Consider the following 14,781-nt stretch of genomic DNA (forward strand, 5'->3'; position numbering starts at 1 on the left):
ACAATACATTGTCATACAAATATATGACACTTGCTTGTTGAGCTCATATTTAGACATTCATTCGTCTATTATTTACAGCACGGTTTGCCGATTATTTATTTATGTTTACCATGCGCTCGTAATTCCTTTTCATTCATTTGTTGTTGGATAATATTCATACATGTGCACCGAAATGGTAAGAGCGAGGAAAAGATTTCGACGAGAATTTACCTGTACGACTATATAGTGTATTTTATAGTTTGATTGGTTCTTTGAGCTAGGTGTAATGCTGAAATAATCGCGTTATAATATGCCGTCATAGATGTTATGGGAAGTAACTCCGAGACGTTGGTAACACACCAGACGTTGTTGCTTCCCTTTGAGCTTTGCTTAGTTCAGACATCCCCCCTTTAAAAAAAAATCGGACGCTATAATATATATTATACGTGCTACCTTATTAATCACAGATGAAGATCAGCGTCAATTCAACCTATGCTGTTTCATAAAGGTGGGAAAAGTTCTGACAGTTAAAGTGAAGTCCGCAGCAGAATAGTCTATCAGTTGTGCCAGAATATGCTGTTAACCAATACTGAGCTGATAACAGTATGAAGCCTTAATAGACAAAATTATTTTATTTGTCAAAATAAAGTGTAAAATGCTATGTAGATACATAGGAGCACGGGTACGCATACACACACGCACATTTATGCCCATATATGTACAACCATCCAGTTGGTGTTGGTCAGTTTTGGAGCTCTGTTCTGCTACCTGGGAGAGCTCTTTCCTACGACAGCGGGAGTCCTCCAAGGTTGTCCTTTATTCCCGGTGATGTTTAACATCTATTTGGAGAGAATCGTGCGATATACGCTGCATCAACGCCTATTCATCAGTGTCCATCGGAGAAAGACCACTAAGCCAAGCTATACAGACTCAGTTTTTTTCTGATGACATCGATCCGATGGCAGGCAGCAATGGTGAGTTGCATGCACTCACCGATAGACACGCAGCCAGTTCGAGCGCAGTGCGTTGAACATCAACACAGACAAAAGCAAAACAGTGATGAATATTGTTGAACAAGAAACAGCAGAGATTCAGTTTAATGGCATGCCTCTTGAGGGGCTATGGAGTTTCAGGTACCTAGGAGCGTCGCTCTCAAAGGATGGCAGCTGCTCGGCGGAATTTCGTCAGAAATCACAGCAGACTCAAGCTGTGCACGTTCATGATCTGTCTCATCTTGCTGTACGGGCGCAAAACGATGATCCTTCTGACTGATGCGGCGAAAAAGACTCAGGCATTCAAGATGAAATGCTTTCATAGCCTGCACCACATCTACAGGGAACAGAAGACAAATCAGTCCGTTCGCAGTTGGTTTCCATCCTGCTCGTCCTCAGGAACCCTTACTTGCCACTTTCAAGAGGTGAAAACTGGTTTGGGTCGGGCATGTCGCTCGACAGTACATTGTTCGAGACAGACCTCCAGGGATGTGTAGATGGAGGACGTCGACAAGGCAAACAGAAGTGGTGGTTGAGTAACATCAAGGAACAAACAACTCCAACTAACTCAAAAACACAACAACAAAACTCTTCAAGTACTCCATGGCATCTGCCAGGCCCAAACACTTACGGCCCATCTCCCGGCCCTCCACTCCATGGCCCATCTCCCAGCCCCGTAGACTGCGCCTTTCTAAGAAGACGCAGCCTTCACTCCCCACCCTACACGTAGGGTCCCTCCACTTGCCGCGTCTCCTTGGGAAGTCAAGCATTGGCCGGCGACAGTTAATTAAATAGTCTTCCCCTTTCTTTCTCACTTTCTAAAAGAAATCTGTGACAGGTGCGGCTCGCCTACCCTCGCTGCGCTGGCTTTTCAGTCTCATGTCACCGCTCTGCGACAATTTTGCTGCATCTTATCATGCCATCATATCAACTGGCCACAGTTGAGAGAGAGAGAGAGAAGAAAGGAGAGAAAGAGTTCATGTACTGATATGTTTAAAAAAATCAGATTCCAGAAGCGCTCAAACTCGCACACACGCACGCATTCCATGAACACCCCCCTCCAAATAATGTTTCATATGTAGACGAGGATTACAGAAATAGATTATTCATACGGAACTTATCGCATTACAAAGAAATAAAGAAATTACAGGATTCTGTAGTCTATAGGTGAAGTCCATTACTTTTTTTTTACTAGGGTTCCTTTTACTGTTCCTTTTTAAAGGCAAATTTTAGATTTTCACATTTGTAGAGCCCTGACGGGAACTTCTTGGATCACTGGAGGACGGAGGCGGTGGTGGTAGAGGTTCTTCATAATCAGGCCGAGGTGTGAGGTACTGATTGAGAGTTACGTATCTTTGTACTGCAAGAAACAAACAAAAACTCATTTCATATTTACATCATGCTCTCTCTCCCACAGAGAGTGAGAGAGAATCGTTGTGTTGAAATTACCTAGCTATGAAAAAACTCAACATGTTTCATGAGATATTATGCATAACATGAAAAGACAAACAAAATTCTTACAATAGATTTTCTTATTAAGATATTTTACACCCAGTACTATGGACAAACTAAAATTTTTTACGGGGACCTGTTGATTTTCTTTTTTTAAGAAAAGACGTGTATTATGTGTATACCTACATTAAAACATAGCACACACATGTACAGGCACACACGCATGGTCGCACGCGCAAGCTTTTGCATAAAAGCAAGCTGGAGCGCGTGCACACATACCTATGCGCGAAATGCCAGACACTCCACAATGTCTCGTGCACGTGATACACAGGCATGCACGCACTGGCATAGAGACAGCTCAAGGCAGAGATTCATCGTTCAAGTACATGCAGGCAAACAACCAAAATGTCATACCCCCTTACAGCACACGCACGTGCATCGCAGATGAAGGTACAGAGATGCACGAACCGACCCAGACATGCAGACACGCGTACACGTTAAACACGCGCATGTGCAGACCTGTCATACAGCCACTCTCACTTGCCCTTCCTCTACCCTCTCCTCCCTGTCCACCCAGACCGTGCAGGGAAAGGTCAAAAGGTTGTGTACCTGAAGAGAACTGTCGCTGAACGTCATCCAGTTCGCAGTAGTCGCCGTAGTCGCCGTCGCCCTTGCCGTAGTCGACTGCTTTGTCCAGAGGTACCTGAGAGGACGTGCTGCTTCGTGATTTCCACTCCACCGGCGCTCGAGGGAGTTCACGAACGGCAGGGGGAGTTCTTTTACCTGCTGTTCAAGTCATTCCATTCATAAGCACAATAACCACCAACCACCTCAACCAAACAACCAACCGACCAACCAGCCGACCACCCAACGCACCACCTAGCTTTTTTTTAAGAAAAAACACCCTGCATGCGATCGTAGAACAGCACGCACAGGTGAGAGAACGTGTTTGAAAGCCTATTCTAGCTTTCGGAGAATAATTATTTCCACAATCAAAAAGTCGGTCATGACAAGACTGCAAACTAACAGTGAAGACGCACCTCGTCTTTTTATCACAAATACGACAACACTGATGACTATCACGAGTCCGGCAAGACATCCACCAGTGACTCCAGCAATGAGCCCGGTTTTCGAACTTGTGATGTTCGTCTGATTCTCAGCTGGAAACAAATTCGAAATTATTTAAGAAGCATTGAAATTAATAAATTGTAAACTAACGCAGTCTAAAACTCAATAAGGCTAGAAAGGTACAAGACAGTGATGAAAGAAAAGAAGAACAGGAATTTTGTTTTGCAAGACAATGATGTTCTGCGAATGTAAGTAAAGACTTTTAAACCATACTTGTTTGTTTATATATATTTACACAATATGTATATGTCAAACAAAAAGGCCCAGAGCAAAGAGAGGGGGAGAGGGAAAGAAAAATAGAGTGAAAGAAAAGAAGGGGCTAATTAGAAAAAAGGAAAAAAAAAACCACAATGATTCTAAAGAACTTTTTAAAAGAAATAGCTAATGAGAAACACATTTCTGGTGTCTCTAAAGCAGAGTAAGAACCAGGGTGATGTTAGACCTACCTCGCAGACGTGTACTTTCGTTGTAAAAGCACAGTCCCTTCAAAGTACTCGTTGTGGACCACCCCTTGTAGGTGCTTTCACTAGCATCTATTCTTACACGAAGCACAGTCGAGAGCGATGAGCTAAATGAAAAGTCAAGTTATTTACAGGTACTGTTCATTATTATAAACAATAGGCACTTTTTATTATTAAAAAAAAAAAAGAAAACAGCACGTTTTGTTCATTATCTGTTCATTACCAACCGAAGAAACTGTGATAATTTCAGTTTGAAACAAAAAGAAGCATCTTATGTTATCTTCCCTCTCTTTCATTTTTATGAAACTTTTTTGGACAAACAGTAGCTCAGATTCTCAGCCACCGTTTCTTATAGTCTCTTACTGAATTTACCCGTCACCCTTCTCTCCGTTAGAGGAGTACTTTGGTTTGTACCCCTACAACCTGCCATTCTTTCTTCAGAAAATTACTGGACTTTGTAATAACGGCAAATCACACGATTTTATTGGAGAAATTATTCCCTCCATGTAAGGGCAGACACCTGTTTCCCAGTTCCACTTACTTTAAGTTCGTGACGAAGATGTAGTCACCACTGAGAGCCAATGCAAAGAACCGCGACTGTGGTAGATGGAAAATTGGTTTGCGGTTACCTCCCTGCAAATCTATTCTTTCAATTCGTTCTTGCGCCGCATCAGCCCAATACAACAAGTCATCTGAAAAAGGCTTATTAGTGTGTATAAGAATAACTTATAAGAATGATAAATATTCTGGAACAGCAATATACTTTGATTCACGTATGTCGGCAATCCTACAATCGTCCCGATAAATATTATAAGATTGGCTTGTTTTTGGATGTAGTTAGGAACCACAAGCATTCATTACTTGCATAAGAATATTGTCACACACATATTACTTGCATAATGATATTGTCACACACACACACACACACACACACACACACACACACACACACACACACACACACACACACACACACACACATGAATAAGAATGAAATTCCTATTAGATGTGCTTGCAAAGAAATCCTAGTGAACGATCTGTATATTGTAATCTTCAGTCGGGTTTCAATTTAGTATAATATTGCCTTGTAGATATTGCTGTATTCATATTCGCTGGTTAGAAATCACACCAAAAACCTGTCAAAACTAGACAATATCACCCACCACCTTTAAGCCCCGCCCCAAATTTTCTTTGAAACTATTTAAAAAAGTTGAAGTGCTAATTGTGATCTTCACGAGCGCTCTGGTAAGGTCTCGTGCAAATGTGTACAGTTGTCTACTTCCGAAGGTAAGAATGCAGGCACATTACTTTTTAAGTCCACAGCGAGTCCCGCTAGTCTGGACTGTGATGAGAGTGTGAGTAGAGCCCTTCGCTCGCTACCGTCGTAGTTGGCTCGTTCTAGTTTTGGACTGGTGCCCGAGCTGGCCCAGAAGATGAACCTGGACAACATCGTGTCTCGTGTAAACCAATAAAGAAACACAGTTAAGAAAATAAGTTATAAATGATTTCAACAACATTGTGGTAGATTTCATACTCGGTTCGACTCTGTGTGTGTGTTTGACTGCTCGGATTCTTGTATGAGGAATATTGCAAGAGATGCTTTGTTGAAGATGAAGAAGACTAAAAGTAATAAAGGAAAATGGCCATTATTTGAAAGAGAACCCCACACACAGATTGTAAAACTATTTCCATCTTCCTAAACAAATATCCATTATTTTCCCTTATATCTTATCCTGATTTGCTCCTCTCTGCGCCACACCTCACCGCTTGGTCAGATGGAGGGCGATCGCTCCAGGCTGGTCGAGGTCACTGTTGATCACTGTCTGCTGCTTTAAGTTGCTGATGGATACGGACCCGATGACGTCACTTCCGCTATCCGTGTAGAAGACGAGACGCGAAAGATAGTCGATAGCCAGGCCTTCGCACGAGGCGCCTGTGTTCAATTAACACCTGATTAGATTTTAACATGGCTGGTACAAGAGCTAATTGCTGAAGGCGTACACACCTTTGAGCATGAATATAATTACTATGTCATTATTTGACATTATATTTGACGTTCATAATTTTAGTTCTGAGCTATACATTTCTTATCTTAAAAGCTATTGCATCTGTCTCTCACCTGTACACCTTCCCTTTTAGCATAAGCTTTTCTACCTGCTCACTTCAGTTTTCTAGGTTTTAATTCTTGCGATTTTATTTCGCCATATGCAGTATGTAATGAATATTATTATTCAAAAAACAAAACAAAAAACAACAACCCCAGAACAAAACAACATACAAACAAGGGTAGTAAAGCATTATGAAATAGAATCGTGAATCTATTGTTAGAAATGAATAAAGAGGAAGAAAGAGCCACATCCTCCTCCAAGAAAGAAGTAAAAAGATCGTTGGAAAGAAAATAAAACATACCAGGATGTAAGCTAAAGATAAGCTGATTGTTCGTGCCATTGAGGAAAGCAGAACGTATTTCCTTTGCCCTAATATCGGTCCAGTAGACACGGTCCTCTTCAGGGTCGTAGTCAATGGCAACAGGAGATTGCAGGTTCTGGATAGGTAGCCTGGTGTAGCTAAAGACATCCGGGTCCAAGCGAAACATAGCGGCACCAGAATCGACGATTAAAAGAAAAGACTTTGGAATAATTCCTGAAAAAGAAAAATGACTAATTGAATACATCGTAGTCCGCTCTGTGTGTGTGTGTGCACGCGCGCGTAAGAAGAAGAGAATAACAGAAAGAATGAGAGAAAATGAAAAAAAGACAAGAGCTAGGATGGAAGAAGGGAACGAAAGAAAGATTAAAATGTTCTTAACCTGCTGTGTAGCTGATGTTAAAGCCAGTGCTTGAATTAACGCTATTCGTTTTAAAACGAATCCTTATCGCATTTTTCGACGATCGTAGATCAAGTGGAACCTCTACGTTTCCGCAAAGCCTGACATCGATGATTGGCGAAGTAGACATGTTGCCGTCTAGAATCTTTCAATAAAATATCAACAACGTTTGTTAACTTGTAAATGTGTTAATGTTTAAGTACTTCGTGCATCTACTATAATACATTAAATTTTTCAGTCAACATAAAATCGCTATTGTGAATGTAAGACATTACAAAGTACAGTACAAGGGTTGAGCGGTAAACATCTTTGTTCCCTCTGCTAATAACGTGTAAAATATACTATTAAATAAAATTAATATTAATAAATATATACTATTAAAGTGTCATTTGAGACTGCGTTATAACTCGTATACGTGCATATATGAGGAATGAAGGAGAGGGGGAAGAGAGGGAACGAAAAAAAAAAAAAAAAGAGGAAGCCATGAAACCTCCAAGTAGTCATCAGCACACTGAGGAGTCTCACGAAGACCAAGCTGCTGTAAGGTGAGAGTGATCCGGTGCGTTGCTTGCTGCACGATGTAATAAGTGCAGTCCAGGTTTCCAGTATAGTTCCTAGGATATCGTGGAGATGTTATAGTTCCAGAGGGGATGTAAAGGTACCCCCACAACCTGTACGAAAGAGCACTTATTGAAAAGTTCAATGCGAATATAAACGAAGAAGGGACGCGAATTTTAACCTTCATTTAGTTGTCGTGCATTAATACTTGCAAAAAGTAACAGGAAAGTATGTGAGCAAGTGGAGGTTTCTTATTATTTCTGCTTACAGAAATTTGAATTTACCTCGGCATAGAGACATGTTCATGGCAAGGATAATTTATATAAAAGGATCACGTTCAGAATGGAGGTCTGAAAATGCAAGAGGAAGCTGAGGAAAGGAAAGGAAACAAACCAAGGAAGTCAATAAAATAATGTCAGTGAACGACTATATAGTCTGTCATCATGAGCTCGCAGTCATTTTCGGGCAATGGTGGTGTTTTTCGTTTCCATATTCTCCGTCAGTATTGAAGCCGTTGTTCTAAAAAAAGCAATGGGTATTATATTCCTTTCTTCGTGTGAGCTTTTTCTGATGAACATAGTGCTCAGACCTCACCTGGCAGACTAACGGAACATGTCGTGGAGTCCGGTTGCAAACACGCTCTTCCGTTGTTAGGTGTAGGGATGCAGATGTCGGAGCAGTCAGTGCTGCTGTTGCATCCGTTAGGACCTAGCATCACCAATCTGACATTATAGCATCACAACAAATAATTACAAGATCAAAACTAATGATGTAGAATGAAAAAGCGCCCGCGAGTCACTGGGATGCTTTAAATATGCCAATAAATAACACTTAGAATCAATGAAAATAATTTCAATGAGAGATGTTTCACCTGCAATGACGTTTTCTTGGTCGTAACACTCAGCATAACTCATAAGTCTATCGAGGTCCACCTCTTGGTGAAAGTATCTGATGCCGCATTTACCTGATGTATGAATGACAGTACACCAGTACTGTTTGACCTGGACAAAAAAGCCGTAGTGAATACGATAAATTATCTGCTGATAATGGAAAAAAACACAGGCAATTAATTTTAAATTTCTAAGTCTTGATCCTTATCCCAACAGATGTGTTTAACTGATAATCCGTCATTACGGTACACATACACCTAATAATCGGTTCTTACTGTTACACATTTTGAATAGAGTACAACAATATGGAAGTCATTTACAAAGTAGTAAACTCACAGGTAAGGAGAGTGGTCCGTGACGTACAAAAAGCCACGGTTGAAAGTGAGACCGTAAAAGTGCGAGCCTGACAGTGTTTTCACCACAGCGCGATTTTTCCCCACCAGGTCCACTCTTTCTATTCTGTCCAAGCCCGCATCCGCCCAGTACAGGATGTTTTCTATCTTTAATATTAACACATGGATAAAACACATACTCACACAACATATTTGGTTTGCTCGCTAACAAGGAACAAGTGAAGCATACAAATACTGCAATAACTGTAATGACTACAAGTAAAACAACCCGTTGTCAATATATTTGAGTGAAAGCATAGTGCGTCTGCCAGTGAGCCTTTTCAAGCTCTAAAACATACCTGTATAAAAAATAATAATAAATCTACATGAAATTTATTCTCGGTCTTGTTGTACTTGAGTGAATGTGCATGCACACACACACTCACACAAATACTTATCTGTACAAGTTGCCTATATATATATTGCTAGCCTGCATTACTCACGGCTCAGGTCAAGGGTCAAGGCGTAAGGAAGTCGCAGAGATGTATTTACGATCGCTGTACGTTCACTACCGTCGTAATTGGCTCGCTCGATTCTCGGAGAGTCTCCCACATCAGTCCAGAACACCACACTGAGGTACAAACATACTCACAATGATTTCACTGAGGTATACGACACTTCTATGATTTTACTCAAGTCCACGACGTTTACAGAGAGGTCAGTCAATTTTGCGGCTTTGGGCAAAAATGTACACAGAGACATGTAAGGGTGGACTACAAAGTGTACCCAAAGTGTACCCATTCATCATGTCCAGGGTGATGCCGTGTGGACGCCGAAGGTCTGTAGACACGATGAGCTTGGCGAGGCAACGACCGATGCTGAGCAGGCCAATGACAGCATTGTTAAGGTCCGTGTAGAAGATGAGGCGAGACAGATGGTCCACAGCTAGTCCTCTGCGCTCTGCCACTAAGCCTAAGTGGACAGATGACAATATTAAGAATGTTCATTTCTTCGGAAAATCGGGACATCATAGTATCCAGAACAGAAAAAGCCTTCTTCTTTGTAAGCAGCAGATGACAGAAAATATATTTCTAAATTCCGTAAAGCTAGAGAGGCCACGAAGGAATAGATCGCACATATCTTTAAGCACCGACTTGTTCAAGAGAATTAAATTTGTGTCCACGGGAGCATGTCGATAGTTGAAGCTTGGTATCTCGAGAACGGAAAGGGGATGGTTTGGGGGCGGGGGCGTTATTGAATCGAACTTATACTAATATAAGTTGTATATCTTATACTAAACCTAAAGTACCCTGACAAAAGCGAGCTGAAGAGAAAATGAAGTGAAAAGAACCTGTCGCATGTGTAGATGGCCGAAGCATTGCAGTTTAATGATAAACGAAGAAAACCTTCCAGCCTACTAACCCGGAGGAGAAGTGTACTCCACGCGACTGTCGGAGCCGTTAAGGAAGGCGCTCTTGATGCTCGCGGTCGAGTTATCTGTCCAGTATAAGCGGCGCTGCCTGGGGTCGACATCCACAGCCAAGGGGGTCCCCACGTCCTGCACGGGGATGACAACACTGCTGTATACTTCTAGATCCATGCGCGCAATAGCTTTGCCATTGGAATCCAAGGAGGTCATCAACAACAGATGGTCAGGAATAAAAGCTGAAAATGAAAGAAGTTCGGGTAAAAGATTTATTGTTGGGTATGTCAAGACCGGCTCCCCTCCCCAAAAACCCTAAAAACCAAAACACAAACAAGTCAAACTAAGAGCATAGAAAAATTGATCTTGCCAGCAGTGATGGAAAATAGGTAAAACAATAATGAACAGAAGAGAATTATTTGTCCTTTTAGGGCAAGATTCCAGCATTTCTGTAGGTCATACAAATCAGAAATTAAATGTTCCTGAGCATTTCTATCAAGGAACGGTACTTTTTGCCTTGTAAGGCTTTCAAGTAGGGCATTAGCTTTTTTTTTTTTTTTTTTTTAAATTACATACAGTAATGAAGAGGCATTTAAAACAGATTAAAGATACGAAATAAGAAATGATGACATCAATGGCGGTTTACACGACTTGAATGCGATGAAAAAAATCAAAACCATTGCGTAATTATGTATCTCTCCGCTTTGATTATTTTTTAAAATATCAGTAATTAGTAATGGAGCCCACCTGATGTGTAGTTTGCACTGAATGTAGAGTTCCTTGTTGAGTTTGTAACAACGGTAATTCTCATGTTGTTTTGTGTTGTCCTCTGAGACAACACAGGGTCGCCAGACCCACAGAGGGTTACCAGTGTTGGGGCATCTCCCTGTGCACCATCTTGAATCTGCCACAGAATAGAGTAATAGCCGAGCATGCAGTCAAACATACAATAGCACATAGTGAATACATTGTTCAAAATAACCAAATAAAAAACTGCTGTTAATAATTATTTTCACTTTGCCTGCTGCTGCTAATACCACTGTCACCACGATTAGTATAAGAAGTAATTTCACTTGCAGAGATGATTTCACGGAAAAAAAATTTTAAGCAATAATTTTCAAGATATCTTATGAACATGGTAGTCTTGTCGCTTGACTTCTTCATTTGATTTTGTTGTTTATATTTCGTATCTTTACTGCTTTGATACTTGAGCTTTATGCATATATTTCGCATCGTCTATACAAAACTGTCCAGTTTCAAGGTAGCAATATTTTGCATGGGCACTGAATTAATAATTCTGTAAAAATCACTTATTATATACATATATCCGGTGTCAAAGTTTATGACCGATTTGCCTTTGAAACGGAACAGGTGGAGAATAGAAAAAGACATGAGTACAAAAAGTAAAATATTTTTCAGATGGATGAAGAAGGACAGATAAATGCCTCCTGCAAAATCTCTCCTCAGTAGAGACCAAGAGAGACACTAACTGCGAGCATAGCTTTACTCAGGCACATGCTCTAGGTTCGTCTCCGGGGTGTGTGCTGTAAACATTCCAGTCATTCAAGTATAAAGTGCTGAAGGTTGAACAGGATGTAGGTATCCCTCATCAGCCGTTCACAGTTTGCGAAAATATTTAAGTGACAGACAGCGACGCTGCATACACTTGTGTTACACTGTAGGTGCAGGTTTATCACTGTCAGGGTCAGGTTGCCGTCAGGACACTGAGATCAAGCAGGAAGTTCAACGATAATTCTCAGAATAGTGGAGTAAACAATAACAAATATAGATTTTTTTTGGTTGCTGCTTCAACATCCTTGACAGTTTTAACATTTTTGTTCCAAAATTTTTAGGTTAGTAAGAGATAAATGACGAGAACAATGAAAGAAGAGAAAGAAAAAGAAAAAGACGAAGACGAAATTAAGGACGAAAACAGATGACGACGACGACTAAGAAAAAGAAGGAGAAGAGTTTCTGAAGGGAATGATTACCTTGAGGTAGTCAATGCACTTATCAAGATTGTGTCTGGGAAATTGAAGTCTATGAACTTTAGAGTGATGCGTGAGCCTGGAGGACCGGTTATTAGGAAGATGCATTCAGAAACGTTAGCCGACTCTTTCGAGGAGCTGGAGTACTGTATGGTACCAGACTGGCCTCCAAAATTCTCACCACAAGCTGTCAAATAAAAGATAAATAATGCACTGAGATGATGATGATGATGACGACGATGATGAGGATGATGATGGTGATGATGATTATGGTGAATGATGAGGAGTGTTATCTGCATGGAATATTTGTTATCTCTATAACCTGGACATAAGGCGGACAGGGCAAAGAAACTTAACTTTCCAGCACTATAAAGACTACAAAAAATGATTATATATTAATTTAAAATATCCTTAAACAATGGGAGATTTTGATCCGACACTAGCAAGAATTCAGTCTAACTGGATACACGCAAGCTGTAAGACTTTTTAAAAATTATTTATTTTTAAATGTGGATCGTGAAAGTTTACTTTCATGTCACCGACACACTGTAATCGACTGAATTATTACCGTGCATGTATCCACTAGAAAGGCCATTAAAAGTTCCTCTTTCTCCTACTGTTTGGTGTTGGAAACGTCAGCTTGGGAACAGGCCGTTCATAGAGTAAGCTATAAATCTTTAATGTCTGTTGTACGAAAAAGGAATTGGATCGTGCGGCACTTCAAGAACATTCACTAGTAAATTTTCAAATGTCCCAGCTTGAGCCAAGAGTTTACTGGGTGAAAGTTAAGCCTCCAATGCTCTTTTGGTTTATCAGACAACACTACACTACACTACACAGACACCACAGAGAGAGAGAGAGAGAGAGAGAAAAGTTAAAGTAATAGAGGGGGTGGGGAAGAACTGCCTTACTAGAAGTGTGGTATACATCAAACTGAAAGAAGATAAGTAGGACAAAAAGGCTCCAAAAGGTCTGTAAGTACATCTTATCTGCAAGAAATAAAAAAAAAAAAAACCCATTTATTTATTCAAAACATTTCAAAGAACGGTTCGTTTGTTATTTGATGTCCTAGATAATGAAATAATCAACAGTGTAATAAGTGAAGATAGTTACAAAGACCTGCCACAGGATGCCAGCATATCAGTCTTTTATAAACATGTTCAAGAAATCTTCATGTTGTGAAGCATTCATCCACACACACACATATATCCACACACACATCCACACACACAGAGAAAGCAATAAGCACATAAAAGTGATAACACAAAGCTGTATTTTAGCAACTCTTATCAATTCCACTAAAGACTAGTCTCATAACAAGTGGTGGGTAAACAGCCCTGGGTCGCAAAAAAAAAAAACAAAAAAAAAAAAACACACGCCTCACACGATGACACGCTATCTGCTCAGTGGCTTTGGCACATGTCAGGTGTTAATCCACGCTTTTGCTTTACTATCAGGTTGAGCCGACACCAAATCATGCATCATTACCTTTGTAGAATAAATTTTATTTCTTCTGTAATAAGATTTAAATCAAAACTTTTACTAAAAATATTAGTTTAATCGTTAGTCATGGATTCTGATATTTCTGGTATGCGCGCCTGTAAATGTATGTATAGCTATATGCATGCCTTTAACTATTAAATTGTCTCGTAAAATATGTCTAACAATTTAAGAAAATCATAGCTTTTAATGATAATTAGGACAATTACAAGTGTATATTATTCATTCTAGGTGAAAACTCATTGGAGAAGTTTCTTCTCTTACTGTCCTGTAACTCATGACAGCCACCCGAGAAGACTGTCCAGTAAAACCCTGTTCTCTACCTCACCTAACCACGCACATGATTGAAAGGAGGTAAATACTAAGAACCGGATGCAAAGGTTGAAAACATGTCTAGCAATTAATAAGCAAGCTCATGGGCATAAAAGCACAGGTCTGGCGTGAGGTGCATTCAGCTGCGTTTGTTAACCTAACAAAGAGAAACGATCTAGTATACACATGACGAAGGCATATAAACAATGGAAACAACCTACTCAGATAAATTCAGAGGGATTGCTCTTGGGTGTAGAAAGCATAAAGCTGGCATGAAAGTGAACAAATACCTGGATCATTTAGCTTAATAAAATGGTTTCAGATGTATCTAACAATCCAAAACCTGCTCTTCGGCATGAAACCTAGTGCCGGAATGACATTTTCAAATAACTGCATTTTGAAGTCTTACCGAAAAAAAAGGTATGTGCATGACTGAAGGAAGGATAGATTAGATACAAATGCGAATACTAATAGTTTATTTTTTTAGATCTGAGGGTGAGAAAGTGACCAAGTCTGGCCATAAGGTGGATACAGTCTACAACTTTCCACACAAAAGTATTTCGAAACGGACAAACAACGTGGGTCTGTGTGATACTTTAACACACACACACAGAATCGCTGTGTTGAAATGGCCTATGGATATATTAAACGCGCTTACACATAAGTAAAATTCTAGCTGACAAAGATTTGTCATAACCTGACACAAAGAAAAGCACAACGATAGTTTACAGAAAATAATCTTCATTCGAGCGCATGAAGAAAAAATGTGTGTTTGTGCGCTCGTGAATGAGAAAGAATTCTGCAGACTTCTTTATTCAATGTAGTCTCGCGCTCATAACTCAGTGAAGGTAAGCAAACAACAATGCGCAAACAGCTACATTTTGTAAGCTAAGACAAACAACGAGTCTAAGTTTAAACAAGATTGTAACTGTTCTATCG

At 40.2% G+C, this 14,781-nt stretch overlaps 1 protein-coding gene across 2 annotated transcripts; it reads right to left on the reverse strand.

The window, feature by feature from the left end:
• Positions 1-592: 592 nt before the first annotated feature.
• On the reverse strand, positions 593-8,303 carry LOC112554762 (low-density lipoprotein receptor-related protein 8-like). Of its 2 annotated transcripts, none has more exons than XM_025222772.1 (12): positions 8,269-8,303; positions 7,992-8,105; positions 7,330-7,510; positions 6,822-6,984; positions 6,422-6,655; positions 5,777-5,945; positions 5,321-5,451; positions 4,554-4,704; positions 3,998-4,119; positions 3,464-3,583; positions 3,033-3,206; positions 593-2,331 (listed from the first exon to the last, which is right to left on the reverse strand). In XM_025222772.1, exons 4-12 carry the CDS (start codon positions 6,967-6,969, stop codon positions 2,201-2,203), a joined length of 1,380 nt encoding a protein of 459 aa, XP_025078557.1. In that variant the 5' UTR covers positions 6,970-6,984; positions 7,330-7,510; positions 7,992-8,105; positions 8,269-8,303; the 3' UTR covers positions 593-2,200. The 2 variants fall into 2 exon arrangements, with proteins under 2 accessions (XP_025078557.1, XP_025078547.1); XM_025222762.1 differs by having other exon boundaries at positions 3,033-3,209.
• Between the last annotated feature and the right edge of the window lie 6,478 nt (positions 8,304-14,781).

The sequence above is a fragment of the Pomacea canaliculata genome, linkage group LG2 (genome assembly GCF_003073045.1).
Source record: "Pomacea canaliculata isolate SZHN2017 linkage group LG2, ASM307304v1, whole genome shotgun sequence".
Classification (NCBI taxonomy): domain Eukaryota; kingdom Metazoa; phylum Mollusca; class Gastropoda; order Architaenioglossa; family Ampullariidae; genus Pomacea; species Pomacea canaliculata.

Coding starts and splice junctions, on each gene's coding strand:
- LOC112554762 (XM_025222762.1), bottom strand. CDS start 6,969: ATGTCTACTTCGCCAATCATCGATGTCAGGCTTTGCGGAAACGTAGAG. Junction 5,452..5,776: donor GCCCTCCATCTGACCAAGCG/GTGAGGTGTGGC, acceptor GATGTTGTCCAG/GTTCATCTTCTGGGCCAGCT. Junction 3,584..3,997: donor CGAAAGTACACGTCTGCGAG/GTAGGTCTAACA, acceptor ATTTGTTTCCAG/CTGAGAATCAGACGAACATC.